Source organism: Nomia melanderi, chromosome 3, assembly GCF_051020985.1.
Source record: "Nomia melanderi isolate GNS246 chromosome 3, iyNomMela1, whole genome shotgun sequence".
Taxonomy (NCBI): Eukaryota; Metazoa; Arthropoda; class Insecta; order Hymenoptera; family Halictidae; genus Nomia; species Nomia melanderi.
This window is the reverse complement of record NC_135001.1, coordinates 22,670,704-22,682,869: the sequence shown is the minus strand read 5'-3', so window position 1 is coordinate 22,682,869 and position 12,166 is coordinate 22,670,704. Positions and strand designations below refer to the sequence as shown.

General features: G+C 32.3%; 3 protein-coding genes across 6 annotated transcripts; 1 reads left to right on the top strand and 2 right to left on the bottom strand.

Moving 5' to 3' along the window:
* Positions 1-184: 184 nt before the first annotated feature.
* Positions 185-514, top strand: mRpS33 (mitochondrial ribosomal protein S33). The gene has a single exon (XM_031982085.2). It carries the CDS (start codon positions 185-187, stop codon positions 512-514), a length of 330 nt encoding a protein of 109 aa, XP_031837945.2.
* On the bottom strand, positions 503-2,686 carry CNPYb (FGF signaling regulator protein canopy b). The gene is made up of 5 exons (XM_031982084.2): positions 2,223-2,686; positions 2,017-2,143; positions 1,800-1,934; positions 1,561-1,725; positions 503-1,487 (listed from the first exon to the last, which is right to left on the bottom strand). Exons 1-5 carry the CDS (start codon positions 2,326-2,328, stop codon positions 1,325-1,327), a joined length of 696 nt encoding a protein of 231 aa, XP_031837944.1. The 5' UTR covers positions 2,329-2,686; the 3' UTR covers positions 503-1,324.
* A 1,919-nt stretch (positions 2,687-4,605) lies between these two features.
* dbo (Kelch-like protein diablo) lies at positions 4,606-10,977 on the bottom strand. Of its 4 annotated transcripts, none has more exons than XM_076365762.1 (6): positions 10,613-10,977; positions 9,035-9,408; positions 8,637-8,952; positions 7,857-8,554; positions 7,270-7,612; positions 4,606-7,093 (listed from the first exon to the last, which is right to left on the bottom strand). In XM_076365762.1, the coding sequence occupies exons 2-6, from the start codon at positions 9,346-9,348 to the stop codon at positions 6,902-6,904; spliced, it is 1,863 nt and encodes a 620-aa protein (XP_076221877.1). In that variant the 5' UTR covers positions 9,349-9,408; positions 10,613-10,977; the 3' UTR covers positions 4,606-6,901. The 4 variants fall into 4 exon arrangements, with proteins under 4 accessions (XP_076221877.1, XP_076221878.1, XP_076221879.1 ...); XM_076365763.1 differs by lacking the exon at positions 10,613-10,977 and adding an exon at positions 10,372-10,606; XM_076365764.1 differs by lacking the exon at positions 10,613-10,977 and adding an exon at positions 10,236-10,378.
* Positions 10,978-12,166: the final 1,189 nt, after the last annotated feature.

The window sequence follows — 12,166 nt, the reverse complement described above, 5'->3', positions numbered from 1 at the left end:
CGAAGTTCTCATTTCGATCTTTGGTTAGAGAACGATTGTACGAGACGCAGTATACGTTTACTTGGTAAAAAATATTATTAATAATTGCACCTTGAAGATGAAATCTAACAGTACTTTTAAATGCACATAACCTGTACTTTCTGTTTGCATAGGAATGTCTGATAATTAAACACATTATTTCATAATGAAGAATAAATATGTGGAACTTGCAAAAGTGGGTACTACTTATGCTAAGAACATGAATCGTCTGAGTAACCGAATTTTCGGTGAAGTAACCAGGGATACTAATAAAAAATCTATGAAGGTTGTAACATTGTTTAGCGAGCTGCCACCGTATAAAGATCCTGAATATGTTAATTATTATCCACGGCATCAGGAAACTTACGAGTTAATGAAACACCTCAGACTTTATGGTTTATTTAGAGACGAGCATGAAGATTTTAAAGAGGAATATGAACGTTTAAGAGAATTGCGTGGGAAAAAGAAGTGGGTTCCACCAAAGTTGAGAAAATAGATGAATATATTATGTGAATATGCTTAAACAATATTCATTATACTATTTTATGTATTTTATGTAATATATAATACACGTAATACATGTATACAATTAGAAATAATGTGTTTCATATAAATAATAATACCAAAGAAATAATAAAATATAAGTTAGGAAATATACATTTTTAATGCTGGAGCAGTAAGTTATTAAATCTTCAAAATTAAATGGTAATAAAAATTCGAAACTATTAAGTTTTGTTGAGTCATCATTAAGTTTCACTGTAGTTGTATCAAATTTCTTATTGTTATGTAATGAGTATCTATTCAGATTTATGAGTTGTTCGTGCTTTATATTTCTTCCAAGTTGATCATGAAAATTTTTACCAATTTCATTGTATCTGTTAATGTTATTGATTCTTGATTCTTTTAATATATTTGTATAATTTTTATGATGATCATCATAAGGAATGGATATAGTTGTGTCATTTTCAATATATAAGTGAGTATACAATTTATTCCAAAAATAAATAGATAAAATAAATATTGACATATTTAATGTAAACGTATATTTATGTAATTTCTTGTTACTATACAGCAGCCTTCAAGTTATTCTTATTAGAATGAAGTATAAGACAAGCCATATTAGAAATATGTCATTTTTATTAAATGCAAAATTATTTATTAAAAACCAGCACATCAATTATGGCAGGTAGTTGGCATCATTTTTAATGTTCATAGACTAGACAAAAAATACAATTAAACTTGTAGAAAAGATGTCATAATTTGCTATTATAGTTCCAAAAAAAGGTTATAAAAATTGATCAATGATTCATAATTCATTCCTTCCTTTTCTTTCTTTTTCTTTGCTGTTTTCATTGTTCTTTTCATTGTTCTTTTTCTTTCTCTTTCCTTTTATATCTTTACCATAGTCACCTTTCTCTTTTAGACAGGAATCATCTTCACCCTTTAATGCTCTTTCTGAGCATAAATATCTAAGGAAGAAAAAAATATTATATAACTGATTTAAAGTTAATAACTTTCTATTTCTAAAGATATTAGTAATACCTGCGTAAAGATACTTGTCCTTGATAATTATGATACCAATCTTCTATGTCAGATTCATAAGTTTCCAATAAATTTTCACATTGAGTTTTCAAAGTTGTTATTTCTACAGATGGTTTATCCCATAATTCGTATGGAATTCCTAATTCAACATTGACACCTTTATTCCTAGAAATAACATATAATAGTAGCACTTTTCCTAGCTATAAGAGGTAAATATTTACAATGTCAAAATATCTTACACAAGTTCATGAAGCGCTTTAAACGTTTGACTCATTCCTTTAGCAAATCTTGTACTATCTGAACGTTCCTTATGAATATTATAATCCAAAATTCGTTCACAAAGATCCTCTATGCTTTCTACCAAACGTAATTCTCTGCAATTAAACATTCATATAAAGTTTTTGTAACATTACTCATTGTAATTTATAATTTTCGAAAAGTATATGAATGACGTACGATTGTTTATATTCCTTCTTTTTCTTAGGCAAAACGTCATCAACGGAGTAACCAATTTCAAGTACATCGTGTGTTTTTCCAGTTTCTGCTAATCTGGCCTCCAATTCCGTGGCAACAACTTTGCAAACTGTAAAGTAAAGTAGCAGTATTCGTCGCTGTGCAAAGAAAAGGTTATAGAATTATTTTTATAAAGTGAATAAAGTTACCTTCGCATTTATTTGCATATATAACACCTTGTTCTTCCTCTGGGCCACCAATCACAAAGTATGCAAGTAATAAATGAGTTAAAAATATTCGTATCAAAAGACACATTTTGCTAAATAGATAACTATAACGACTACTATTTAATTCCTGAGTGAATGAAAGTATTTATTCACGTTTACGAATCTATCACCCCACTTTTAGTCATAGCATCACTTCCTCGTATTACCATTATTAAAGATATATTAAAAAATTGTTTACGTTATCAAAATAAAAATAATCAAATTATCAATCATTGTACGAGGTAGAGTACTCTTTTAATGTCGCAAACTCGTTATGTATTGTACGAGAAATACAATACGTGTAAATATCAAGAGAAAAACTCAACTAATTTTTATAATTTTATAATTGGGAATTAAATCATGGAAATCATAATTAAATCAATTTCTGTAATAGAATAAAAACAAATGTGATTTGTACGTGGCATTCTTTTATTTGTTAATTTTGGCGGTACGTTTAAATGTGCCCAATAAAAGTGAAGTACTTTATGAAACGATTTCTTATGTGGATTTAAATTGTGTCAATTTAGCTTTCTCGGAGAAAAGTAATTATTAATGCAAAAGTTATCAAAGTTCAGGGAATTAAACTGATCTCAAAGAATAGTATAGTTGTTTATAAGGAGGTTAATTATTTTGGCTGATGAACTAATTTTTTCCATCTTAGAATATATTTGGTCTTACAAATAACTGAGCAAATTTTAATATGTACAAAAGCAGTTATCATTTACAAGAAAAGTGTACAAATATTGGAAAACAAACTGTGTATATTGTGAACGTATAATTTAGTTTCTATGTATGTCTGTTGCTATGCAATTATGTAAATGGAAGATGTATTCATATGTTTCTTAGAATATGCACAGGACGTATCAAAAGTTATAGCTTTTGAAGAATTTCTGTAAAGAATCTTCTTTCATTTCTTTATTCTCTTTTTTCTGTCTTTTTTCTCTACGAACTATACTCTACTGCAACACTTCCATCTGCAAATAGGGAAAAAATTACAGTAAAATTTATAGCCAGTTTTTTATATTTCACTTAAACGTTTTACAAAGTAGTATAAAGCATTATAAGCTGCTTTTTGCAAAACCAATAGAATATCAAACACGTATTTTGTAAAATATATATATGTATATGTTGTAAAAAAGAATTTAGAGTGAAAATAAAACAATTACAGCTATGGACTTATATTACAATCAAAATATGAATAACAGTCAGTGTAATTCAACCAAACTTTGTCATTATGGTCATAACCATTTGTTACTTATGTTAGTGGTCAAAAGTATATGCAACATTATAGTTGTGACTGTAATACACCTATCGTTAGATTATGATTTGTGTTGTTATTTTATTTTCCGAAAAATACGTGTAGAATTCATTTCATTTAAAATAAATATGATCCTTGATACAGTTCTTTCAATATTTTATACATTTGTAGAATTTATTGTTTCCAATTACATTAAACTGCCCCTCTAACATAGAGATTACAGTGTACCGTGTGACACTATATTTTGGAAATATTTGTGACATATCTATCTATTAACTTAAAATGAAATTTAACAAAAACTTAAATATTAATAATGTAGTGTTTAAACACTTTGCTCAATATTATTTTTACATTTTTCACCTGGTTCATAAAATTAAACTAAGTGATATAAATATTTGACCATGTGGTATGCATATAGGTAATGGATGCCTGTAAAATTTTTGATTGTGCTGATTAAACCATGAAATTATTTAACATTACAATGTATATATCATAATGTGAATACTAAATATTTATTAATTTTTAATAATGATTGCAGACCTATAACTAATACATTATTACAGTCAGAACATTTTATACTTTTTATTTTAAAACATGAATGGATTTCATCTTTTTAATTTTTTGGACCCTTAAAAATATATAAAAAAATATAACCCAACATCTAAAATTAAATACGTATAATTAAATACAGAATAGATTAATAATCAATCCAAAAAATATTCGTTATATTAAAGCTGCCTAATTTTGTTTCAAAAATTAAATAAATTAATATTAATGCGACCAAGTGAAATAGAAAATATTATTTTGATATCTGCAATAATTTTTTAAAAAACAGCTCATAAAATTTTATATAAACTACCCTGTATAACGCCTTCAACATAATTCTACGGAAAACAAAAATATTTTACATGTTTCACATCTTACGTGTTTGCAGAATGAAATAGCTGCCAAAAATATCATCAATAACTCAGATGAAAATGAATAAGAAATTATTGGAATTTTTTTTATGTAAACAAAATGAATTGTTATAAAATAATTGCTCTCTTTTCTTTGCTCTTATTATCTTTGATAATAAAATAATTGCTCTCATGCCCCCTCCCCTACGAGAAAAAAAACAAAATAAGAAGTATAGAGAAGCAAAAAATAATAATATAAATTATGTTTACATACGGTAACAAAATATAAAGAGGAAAAAAGATGTGGTCTTAAAATACGAGATGGAATGTTATTTATGGTATAATTAAGATAAATGCATCATTGAAAATTAATAAAACAAAATTCCTTTGAACACATCCTTTTTTATTATATTATATTTGTTTTTTAAGTAAATTAATTAATATTTTTTTGAACATATGTTATATACTTTCGATTCATTACTACTAAATTAATTGATAATTAGTTGTACCACAAATTACATTCCATTTTGTGTATGTAAACTGTCTGTTTTGATTGTCCGCTCGAATTATGAAACTGTAAAATTTGTGCTATTAAATATTTACTATTGAATGAAACTAAAGACAATTGGTACACTGAATTAAAATATAATAAATTCTGTATTTTATTTTGTCAAATTCAAATGGTTAAAATTTTTCTGTTATTGGAAAGAATGATTACATTCAAATAGAAAAGAATGTAAATAATGCATTTTGTTGCTTAAGAAATATTTGTCACATAAAATGAACGAAAATGTGATTAAAAATTATAAAGCTAAATGGAGATTCAATATTTCAGGATAAGATAGTAATTTATGTTGAAACTACAGGTTATCTACTTGTAAATCAAATTTTATGTTGAACACTCCTTTGAACTTTGTTTAGTGTTTACAGTAATTTGTACCATTATAAATCTCTAATCCGATTAGTCGAACTCAACATAAATATTTCATATTCACTATATGCATTTTAGAAATATACTTTAGTTATGAAGAAATAGAAATGTCTTTATGTTTTGTTATGAATCAAATCAGATAAATTAAATTGTTCTGTTGACAAAATGTATGAATATGATATCCAAAACATACATAATTTCTAATAGTAATACTTTAACAAGCTATTAGAGACAATTACATCATATCCTCAGTATATTCTTATACTAGACACGTTTCTGGTTCCTTCAACAATCTCATAGATGTAACAAACCTAGAGTGATTTGTAAACTTTAAATTTGTAATTAATCGACACAAATCTTTATAGTTTCCTTATAATTTTCTATTCAAATAATTACAAAACCATATTTGATATTAAAATATTGCTTACATTTCCAGCCGAATTTGCTGTTTCTTATTATTTTATTATCACAAACGTTACATTATGAAATTGTTGGATAATGATCCCTATCACCATTTTGTACAATAAGACTATTTTGTCATATGAAAAAAAAAACTTGGATTTATGAAACGTGACTTTTCTTTTGTGTTGCTAACGAAAAATAAGATTTTTAAGCGTTTTAACATATAGTAAGCAATAAACTCGTGTTACAATTCATATGCATTTTTCACTGTTCTCAAATAAAAATATACTTAGAGCCAGAAGCATTCGTTTCATTCATTAGTTGTACGTAATTTTTGGTTTCAGTTCAGTCTTGTTGATAAATATGCTGCATGTAAAAAGCACACTATCGAAAATGAAATAATTTACTTGGTTATCTTTTTTTTTTTTATTATTATTGCATAAGTGGGCGTGCAGGCAGCTCTTCACAATGAAGTCCTGTTGTTCATACGAATTGTAAAAATTTATGTCTCTAAGTCATTGAAAGATGAAAGGTACAAGCATCCCATCGAAATGAGTACTGTGCCCCAGAATAATTTAAGAGATTTTGCCTTTCTATTTGCTTTTTTTCACACATACATACAATGTTTTAAACGTTCACGATATACACAATTGTTTTATCAACAAAATTACAATGATGAAATACTTATCCTTAAAATGATTGTGGTTCGTATCTTGCAATGAATAAAAGAGCATATAAATAATATATATAGAGAATACCTTAACAAGTAAGATACTACAGAAAAAAAATGCTGAAATTGCGGCAGTATAAACATTATCGAAGGATAAATTTTCTACATAAACAGGAAAATATACATCCATATTCAGTACAAAGTAATTATATCACATCGTGATAAGCTAAAAAGAATTCAACACGACATTACAATAAAAACGGCGACTTTATCTTTAGAAAGGCAAAGTCTTGTAAAATGCATATATTATATAATGCTCATCGATCGGCGGTAGCGTTTTCTAGTATTAGTAATAACAACAGGAACCGATACGGGAGCAGGGGGAGTTACTGGCGTAACAGGAGTTACTGGTGTGAGGGGAGTTAATGGAGTTTCAGCCACTTGGACTGAAGTGGGGGGCCTGAGCTACCAAATGTAGTTTTCGGTTTGTGGGGCCCGCATTACTCCCACTCCTCCACCTAATCTTCTATAATTCATACAACCACACAGTTTCCATTGATTTTGTTCCGAATCGTACACTTCTATTGTTTTTAAATAGGCAGTTCCATCGAATCCACCTACAGCGTATAGCAAACCATTCACTACCGCCAAACCCACCTGTAATGTTATACACAAGTTTCAACTCAATCCTCAAAAAAAAAACAAAATTCCAAAAGAACAATGTTAAATCTCATGGCTCATTATAGATTTTCATTAGAAGAAACTTCCGGCGTTCAAGAGAAAACACGAATCGAGTCATTGCCAAAAATTTGCAATTATACATGTTAACTTACCCCGCTTCTCCTTGATGTCATAGCAACTATCGGACTCCATGAATTTGTATGAGGATTGTACCGTTCTGCGCTCGAGAGTTCCATACAGTCGTCTCGTCCGCCAACGGCATAAATTAGATTATTAAATACAGCACAGCCTAAATGCTTACGTCTTGTAGACATAGGAGATATTTGAAACCACTTATTTTGCCTTGGATCATATCTTTCTACTGTATTTAAAGGCGACTGACCATCAGACCCGCCGATGGCATATAAATAACCGCCTAACACAGCTACAGCAACTCCAAGCCTTCTGGTGGTCATTGGCGATACTTTTGACCATTTATTCTCCTTAGGATCATACCTGTGTAAAATTGATTTTCAATTAGAGACCTTCGTGTTGCATTCTACACATCAGGCCTGTTAAAACAGGTGATCACTGCTAGATACTTTCAAAGTAGTACACAAAACAGTCATCTTTGCCCATGACGGCGTTAGGAGCTGCCTAGAGGACAGGCCTGCTGTGTATTTTCACTAGTTGTTCACTGTTTATGTGATTACTCATCTAGTAATCAACAAAAACAATTGACCAAAATAAGATAACATACCTTTCAACGTGATTTAAACACTGGACACCATCCTGACCACCCACTGCATAAAGGAACCCATCCAATACCGCAACACCTACACTTGTTCTGCAAGATGTTGTGGGTGCCACATCGCAGGACCACTGGTTCGTTTGTGGATCATATCGTTCGATACTATTTAAATAACTTTGTCCATCGTGACCGCCCACCGCATACAACAAGTCATTCAGTACTGCTACACCAACACCGCATCGCCGTTTACTCATCGGCGCGACCATTTTCCAATCTGCGGTGTTAGGGTCGAATCTTTCCACGCTCGCGATTGCATCGCCAGAACACCATCCCCCAACGGCGAACAATACTTCACCGCGTCTAGTTGGTTTCCTAGGGCGTGTTCTAGGACCTTGCATTAACGGTCTCTCTTGCGGAAGCAGCAAGTAATTCTTTGCTTCATCCACTAGGTCTCTACACGCATCATCAGACCGTACTAAAAGATCAGACCCAACAGTTCCAACTAAAAATTTTGGACTAAGGAGAGGTAACCGTACATGCTGAAGAACTTGTGCCAAATGCTGCCTCCTCTCAGTAACATTGTATTTAACCCAATTCATAACCGCGCTGAATACTTGTTCCTCTGTTCGTACGTTTAGTTCGTCCGAGGAAATAATATCTACTAATTGACCAACAGGTAATAACAGAAATTCTTCACTTTCCATTACCTGTTCAAGGGGCAAAGACAAACATGTTAACTGACATGAAGTAAAATACATAAAATTTCGTAAGAGACTAAATAATGCATACTTCTTGAAAATTGTGCTGTGTGAATTTGTCCGCGATTCGTAGGAGTTCCCGACAAGAATGAGTGTCCGCAAACGCTCGTATACCTAGACAATTAGAGGGGTCGAGTTGGCGTTTGAGAAACTCGCAACATATATCTTGAATTTCTGCTAGCTGGAGAAGGCACGCTGCTGGAAGGAGAGTTTGAACATTCGCTTCTTCGACGATGATGTGAGAAGTGTAACAGAAGTCTATTAATAATTCCATTGCCATTTCATCTATATCACGAATCGTGACTTCAGTTTGTCGAGATTCCGCCAACTCCCCAGTAAACATTGCTCTGTGGAAAATGTATGGACAATGTTAGTATTAAGACGAACTGGATGAAATAATTCTGTATCGAAGCTGAAGTATTGTTTCACCTGAAGTACGGACTACACGCTGATAGAATAACACGGTGGGCAAATATCTTTCTAGAGCCAACATTAAGTACGACATCGCAAAGTTCTCGATGACGACGGAGGACGTTGAGTTCCGTGAGCGTAGCACGAGGGTGCTTCTCAGAGGTATGGCTGAGACGGGCTGGAGAAGGCGCGCGTTCCACAACCATTTCACCCATCCTCTGCGAGGATGGGGCGCCCGCGGTCGCTCTCCCCGAGGCGCCCCTCGACCCCCCTAGCTGAAGGCGCAGTGGGGGTGACGCCCAACCCCACACCGAGTCTATCTGCAACACCATTCACCAACCACCACAGCTCTGGAACGTGCCTGCACTAAGTCCCCTAATCTTCTCCAATACCTACGATTCAAATATACATTACTTATTTCTTTGCATCGTCTAAAGTCTGGAAGGAATATTAAGAAATTTCTAAGAACAGTCCAAGGAATTTAAATCAAGTAATTGTGGGTATTGCGAGTATTCTATGTAATCTAACTTCCACCAAAGTGAAGATGGAAGTTCTAAAGTATCAGAAACAAACGGATCACTCGCTTTAACTGAAAAAAAAAACTGAATATAAGCTATGGAAATATTAATTCTTCGATACATGTTATGATACAATATTTGCCTTTAAAGTTTTGAACTCTTTTTCCAATCATTTTGTATATGAATGAAACTTATATACACATAAGAAATTGTTCTATATAACTTATCTGATAAAGTACAATCATGGTGATAAAACTGAGCGCATATTACAATTCTCTAAAGTCAGGAGAAACCAGTACAACGGATAAGTACTCTGTACAATGTAATATAATGAAAAGAGCACACATTAAACGAATTACTCTCAAAAAACTTGCTACTAAAGAAAAAAGTTGTTGATAAATGCCTTAAGTATCTAGAACAATTTCAACTGTATGGAAAGCCAAACACATACATTTAAACTTTATATTTAGAACATTTTAAAACTAAGTTCGAGCTATATAAATTAAGGGATAATAATCACAGTACATTCTGTCAAATTTAAAACGTTTTGGATTATTGCGCTACATTACACTGAGGTTAATAAAACTAAGTTTTGAAATATGCTGATAATAATCACTTACATTATATATGATTAAACAATAGCATATATTCAAAAATTGAAACATTACTTAGACACACAGAAACAGAGTAACAAGTCGAACCTAAATATCACGCTGCTCTGTATCAACACAGAACTTAAATAAGTTTTTAACAATGAAATAACTTAACAACTCTCTTTAAAACTGTAATGTTCTAAATTAAAAGCTTCTGTACAATAAAAATTGAAATCTGCTGAACCTCTGGCATGAAATCTTTGGTATCACTGCAACTTTCAAAGGCGAAGGACAAGACAATAAAAACAGGACCACTGTTTTATGAAAAAAGTCACATTGATAAGCTAAACAAATGACAGAGCCTCCATCAATCATTCCTGAAATGTACACAATCATTTTTGCATTTGGGGATGCGAGAGTGTTTTTAAAAAATCGGACGATCCGTAAATGCGGGAAAGCGTATTACAAACAACATTGGCACTCACTGTATGACGAATGCGAAGTTTGTGTCGTGCGTTCGACGAGGTTGGTCGTATTTCTACACAGTGTAGATAATTTTTCAGTTGGCGTGTAATAAACAAAGATCTTGATACGCGTTTCAGCTTCGTTTTTTTCGATATGGTTACAACTATAGCATGATGTCACATGCCGAATGCTATCGTGCTCGGCAACGAAACCACGCTTCAAATGCGACACACAAGGTTCTCGTGAACGATATCACGAGGGCACTTTCATTTTGAAATCTTTTCTGATGCACGATGCACCAAATACCGATTTGCTTGTTTCCGAACCAAATCCCCAGGGCTACGCTCGCGTTGTGCCAATTGTGTCAATCTACCTCGGTTTTCCGTTTACGTCCACCAGATGGAGAAACTGACTCCACTGAGCTGTCGGATACTCGACGATTATGTCGCATTTCTCGTTACCAACCGTAGTTAGTGTAGTTTCAATGGTAGCGTAGATATATTTTTTTCGTGTGTTTTATAAACAATATAATATAATATTTATTAACAGTTTCACCACGAACGATTACCACGTCTGTTCTTTTCGTGATATTTTAATAACTATTGTTAACGAGGGTTCAATTAATAAAATTGAAGCACAAAAACATCGGTAATAGAGGATTCTTCTTACTCGTAGGTAAAGAAGGATCCTTCCCTATCATGGCTATTCGCCATAGTAACTCCATTTAAAATTGTTTGCAAACATTTATTTTGCAACAAAAAGGATCTATTTTGTTTCAAAGGAAACTCAGATAATAATTATATCTTTCTATACATGAAATTTTTCATCGAAGTTTCACAAAGATTGTTTAAGTCCGATAAATAATATAAAACATTTTATTTATAAAATGCTTAATTTAATTGAAACCATACATGACAAATTTATACCGTGCCAAATGTAATGTTTTTTAACCAGTTAACGGTGACGAGTATAAACGTCACCTTAAAATTCTTTACGGTGGTTTATTTATTTTTTCAGACAAACATGTAGTTTTTCTTCTTAGATTTTCGTTGGGATGCATCTTAAGTTCATTTGGCCTGCGTTCAACGAGTATACGCTTCATTATTTGATTTTATTGCGACAACGAGAGACTTTTCAAACTGAATTCCACAGTTAACCGGTCAAATTTGCCTAATTTCTATTGTCTCGCGTGCAACAGACACAGAGGGACGTTCGGTGTCCGGATATTTTATTTCCGTGTACATCAGGTTTCATTTTCTCCCGCGAGATTATTCAATCATCACGGGACAAGTGGCACGGGCCAGGCCGGGCCCAGCCAGCCCGTTCATTCGGTGGATCACCTTATTAAGATTACAAGGTCTGCCTGTGGTTGTGTCAAAATCTAGGTCACCCGTAATAAGGCTTAACCGATTTTTATTGGCACCTGCCACCCGAACTCATAACGAACCGCTTAATCGTTTGATCGTAGACATCGTTTTATCGTATTCCAACAGGCTGCAAGAAAATCGCGATCACGGAAGTTCACCGGTTTCGATCGCAACTCAGGTGCCGTTCGACGGAAACGAAAACGTCTT